At 40.7% G+C, this 5,000-nt stretch overlaps 1 protein-coding gene across 1 annotated transcript; it reads right to left on the bottom strand.

Moving 5' to 3' along the window:
* Nucleotides 1-788: 788 nt before the first annotated feature.
* Nucleotides 789-3,662, bottom strand: LOC138977351 (uncharacterized). The gene is made up of 2 exons (XM_070350253.1): nucleotides 3,004-3,662; nucleotides 789-2,197 (listed from the first exon to the last, which is right to left on the bottom strand). Exons 1-2 carry the CDS (start codon nucleotides 3,241-3,243, stop codon nucleotides 1,808-1,810), a joined length of 630 nt encoding a protein of 209 aa, XP_070206354.1. The 5' UTR covers nucleotides 3,244-3,662; the 3' UTR covers nucleotides 789-1,807.
* Between the last annotated feature and the right edge of the window lie 1,338 nt (nucleotides 3,663-5,000).

Here is a 5,000-nt window from a genome sequence, read left to right as displayed (position 1 = left end):
TCATTCAATTAAGTATGGACATCATTTCCTTGTCACACTGGCCGATAGGTTATGATTATTTTCACACACTTATATTCATCATTCTCTTGATTATTTTAAAAGCATTGTTCAGATGTGTGTTGAGATGATGTGTTGAGATAAATGTTCAGATGAATGTTCAGATGAATTGTTCAGAAATATCAGATGAATTGTTCAGGTGAATTGTTTTGATGTATATTGAGATGAATTGTTCAGGTGAATTGTTTTGATGTATATTGAGATGAATTGTTCAGGTGAATAGTTCTGATATATATTGAGATGAATTGTTCAGGTGAATAGTTCTGTTGGATTCTTCAAATTCAGGTGTAGTAACCTCCGTCAAGCAAAATGAAAGAACAAAGTAACGTTCAAAATGGATTTCACTTGGTGATAAAACTGGACAAATATATTACTCACTTGTCCCAAGTCAAAACAAATACAATTGAAAGCAAAGCCATGGAATTACAAATCACAATAACAAGTTATACTATCGACATCACAGTCTCCAAATATTGCCTCAGCTGGTTTCTCCAAAATCGGAGTTACTTCAATTTACATTTTATGTACAGAAAATGTAAACCAGTTCGTTGCATACTTCACTGAAGTAAACGAGTTATAAAGAACAGATATTTATTTACAATACTTGTGTGTATCAAGCAAACAATAGCTGAGAAAGATTTCTCTCTCTCCTTTTTTCTCTCTCTCCTTTTCCTCTCTCTCCTTTTTTCTCTCTCTCCTTTTCCTCTCTCTCTCTCTCTCTCTTTCTCTTTCTCTCTCTCTCTCTCTCTCTCTCTCTCTCTCTCTCTCTCTCTCTCTCTCTCTCTCTCTCTCTCGCTTTATCTGTGCATAGATTTCAAAGACAGACCATTGAACCAATGAGACATGTGCAGTGAGTCAGAACAGCTAACGGTGGATTTTCATTATGTCACGAGGGTGATACAAAGAGAATGTCTACTCCTCAGTCAATATGACCTACAACTGTAATGATAAACTGACTAGACATGGAAAACATAATATAAATATGAAACAAGTTTGGTATGACTGCATCAGGAAAACATAAGCAAACAAATTTGCCGCGGACAAACACAGCCGTTTGAGGATGCGCATTTCCGACAGAGGAACAATAACTCTACATATAGACATCAGGAGAGTCGTGAAAATTTCCCGCACAGATCCTAACACGGCATGGCAGTGAGTAAGCGTCAAAGGAAAAAATAACGAGCAAAATATCTCATTAACACGAGGACAACCATGAGACAAAGCGGACGAACTGTAATACCTGAAATGTTCTCAAAATTGAGGAGATTATTTGTTCAGGAAAAAAATCTGCCCTTTAAATAAAATAAGTGAAAAGAATCACCAGGTCTTTCAGATAATAGAACAATTGTTCGCAATAATCTTGATAATTAATGATGATAACAACGAAACAAAACAAACGAAATTACAACGCTACCTTGATGGAGGGAATAATTCACAAAATGCAAACCGTAGTAAAAAATACAAAAGAAACTCAACAAACTGTAACTGTAACAAACTGTATACGTTTGCAAAACATTTTGATTTCTAAACATTTTACGTTAGTGAATCATAAAACAGTAAGTTGTACATACATTTACATCTATTAACACATCGGGTCAATGTGACCTACAGGATGTATGCTAACTGCAATATTTTTGAAATAAAAAAGTGAGGGAACAATATGGCACTTTCACCCACAGATACATCTGTGAGCTACTATGAGTCCCACTTCAAATCTATTTCCCCCCCATTGAGTAGTGGTGCTGGCAACTTAAGATTGGAAAGCGCATGCGCAGGATGTGGTGACGTTAATGGGTTTTTCTTCATACTTCTGCATACCTTGGAAGCATCCCACGGGTTTGAGCAAGGTGATTCTTGTCTTGACAGGCTCGCACCCGAAAGCGCCGTTCTCCACGCAGCGATCGCACTTACACTGGGCCCACTTGAGAGTGGGCGGGTAGTAGCCAGTGGGCAGCTCTAAGATGTCGTAGTAGTAAGGACACAGTCTGCGATCCTCCAGGGTCGCAGTGTCCAGATGTGTCAGGGTGTTGGGGCACGTCTTGTTCTCGTTGGAGACACCGGGGGTGATTTTAGCGTCTTCCGTTGGGACTCCATAGGCTTTGCCGCCGATAGCGCTCGCCAGGAATTTGGTTTGTGTCACCTGTTGAACAGAGAGAAGAGAGTTCTGGTCAGAGACGGCGTTCTTGTATTAAGCGGTAAATTGGTTAGTGTAGCTGCATAATAGTTCAGATTTAATGTGTGGGCATAGAACAAAAGAAGAAAAAAGAAGTAGAAGAAAAAGAAGAAGAAGAAGATGAAGAAGAAGAAGAAGTAGAAGAAGAAGAAGAAGAAGAAGAAGAAGAAGAAGAAGAAGAAGAAGAAGAAGAAGAAGAAGAAGAAGAAGAAGAAGACGACGACGACGACTTTCTAATTTTCTGAGTTGTATTTCTTTACAAGATGTTCTAAAGCACTGAGAGAACCTTCACGTATTAAAAAATGACTACGAATAACACAAGATTTTGAAAACAAACAAAACTGTATTATTTGCAGTACTGACAGATGGTACATTTTTGTCTCAAAATTAATTAGCAGCACCAAACTTGTCAAGCCACGGCGGTAATTGACATGCTCGCAGAAAGTGATCTCTTAATATTCGATGACAGGTCTCAAAATATTTTCTTTCTGTTCTAAGTAAGCCTCGAGTTTTTGACTAAAAACATGACAATCGTCGGAAAAGAACACTGTCACAAACGACGGGTGCTGTACAGATATAAATGAACAAACAGAAGCAATACAAGATAGAAATAAACTGAAAATGAACCCAAAATGCAACTGGGAAAATAACAATTAACCATAAAAAACTTCCTAATGATATTTATCAACTCACAGAGACAAAGAAGTCGCTTTCTGTCGAGGTAATTTTTATAATTAATCATACTCCAACAGAAGAGAGAAATATGGACTTACCTCTGAGTTGATTTGCTGAAACATTTCTGGAAGGTTGGTGGGCTGGGGGCAGTCAACCAGTTCGGTTACTGCGCGTTTCTGTCTGTGTTGCTGCTGCGGCTGCTGCTGGTCTGACTTGACATTCTGCATCGCCTTTCCGACGACATCTTTCATCGGCAGAGCTGTCGTCAGACAGAGGAAGACGGCGAAGACCGCAGCGAGGACCAAACGACGAGCCGACACAAAGCTGGTGGAAGCCATGGCGGGTTTCGGTGAAGGTGTGACGGCAACGAACGTGTTGAGCAGATAAATAACCAGTTTGTCTCCTAGTTGGCAAACTGCACAGATTTTGTATGAGCGGACGGTAGTTGACTTTTGCAGGAAACTATGATCCGTGGATCCGAAGTCAGCTGACTGCTGTGAATGAGCTACAGACGAAACAGACCACTGTGTAATCTCTTGTCCCTTGAAGAACGACCCAACAATGAGAACTAAAGTTTTGTTTCTTGAAGTTTGTTGTAACAATTACAAATCAAGTCTTGTCTCTAGGAGCACATCCAATGCTTGCGAACAATTCAAAATCAGGAGGCGTTTTAAATTGAAGGTACAAGCTGATTTTTCAACGCTTGTTGTAAAAAAAATTTGAAAGCTGAAAATATTATACTGTCTTGTTGCTCTTGTCTGATCAGGCTGAGGAATGATGTCTCTGCAGTGGCGGCGTCTCATTATATACCAGGGAGTAGAAGCGGATACCAGTTTCCCGCGCACAGCGGGGATTTCCTCAGTTCCGTGTCTTAATCTTATTTTTAGCATCACTGTGGGATCCCTTATTTTGTGTGGCTGGACAAAATAGGATTTTAATTACGTAGGCTGTTCTATAATTATTTAGAATCTCAGAATCGGAAACACACACCAACACTCCGATTGAAGACACAAAGACGCAGAGAAAGTACATGGCTTGCCACAATGTGATGTCAGGAATAAACGAGTTAGTTTTTAGATATAAATATGCGAGCTGTTCAATATTTGAAAAAACCCACAAAAACAATTCAAAACAATGATGAGTTTCAACCAGATACCAGCCAGCGAGTCATGCAGTAACATTATCCCGTTCATCCCACATTGTGCACTATTGTGCCATCTACTGATAACTTTCTGGCAGCCCCGCAGTTAAGAATCGAATCTGTTTGATTGTAAACGTCAGTTTGATTGAATTACAATAATATACGTTATTTGAACAATGACTGTCGAAATCTGTGTAAAATGGCATATTTTGGTCAACATTTTTTGTTCCTTTTCATATGTATCGATTGATCGCAAAAACATGCACTCTTTTGTCGTCACATTGCTCAAAGAAGGGAAAATCCAATCGATACATTTACATTTAAACGCCAAGCCTCTTTTTGAATGCCACACACAGTCACTCTATCTCCGCCCCTTCTGATGTACGGACACCCGCGCACCCCCCCCCCCCCCCACACACACACACACACAAACGCACAGAGAGACCGGCAGACAGACAGACACTGTTTCTTTACCTTCAATTTATGTTGAGGAAATTGTATTTGAAGGCAATGTTCCCTGCAAAGCGGTGGTGCGCCTCCACTGCCTACCCCCTGGTATGCTCAATTATTTTTATGGTTTTGCCCTTGAGACGAGCCTAGAGAACGTATAATAGACATGTTGTAATGTCCTTATTACGCCTCTTTCTCTCTCGCTCACTCTCGTTCTCTCTCTAACTCTCTCTCTCTAACTGTCTCTGTCTCTCGCTCTCTCTATAACTCTCGTTCTCTCTAACTCTCTCTCTCTCTCTGTTTCTGTGTATTTTTCTGTCTTCTCTCTCTCCCCCTCCCTCTCTCTCCCTCACTCTCTGTGTGTTTGCCTGTCTTTGTTTCTCTCTCTCGCTCTCTCCCTTCCCACTCTCGCTCTCTCCCCTCCCACTCTCGCTCTCTCCCCTCCCACTCTCGCTCTCTCCCCTCCTACTCTCGCTCTCTCCCCTTCCCTCTCTCTCTGCCTAC

This window comes from Littorina saxatilis, linkage group LG9 (genome assembly GCF_037325665.1).
Source record: "Littorina saxatilis isolate snail1 linkage group LG9, US_GU_Lsax_2.0, whole genome shotgun sequence".
Classification (NCBI taxonomy): domain Eukaryota; kingdom Metazoa; phylum Mollusca; class Gastropoda; order Littorinimorpha; family Littorinidae; genus Littorina; species Littorina saxatilis.
This window is presented reverse-complemented; position numbering and strand designations above follow the sequence as displayed.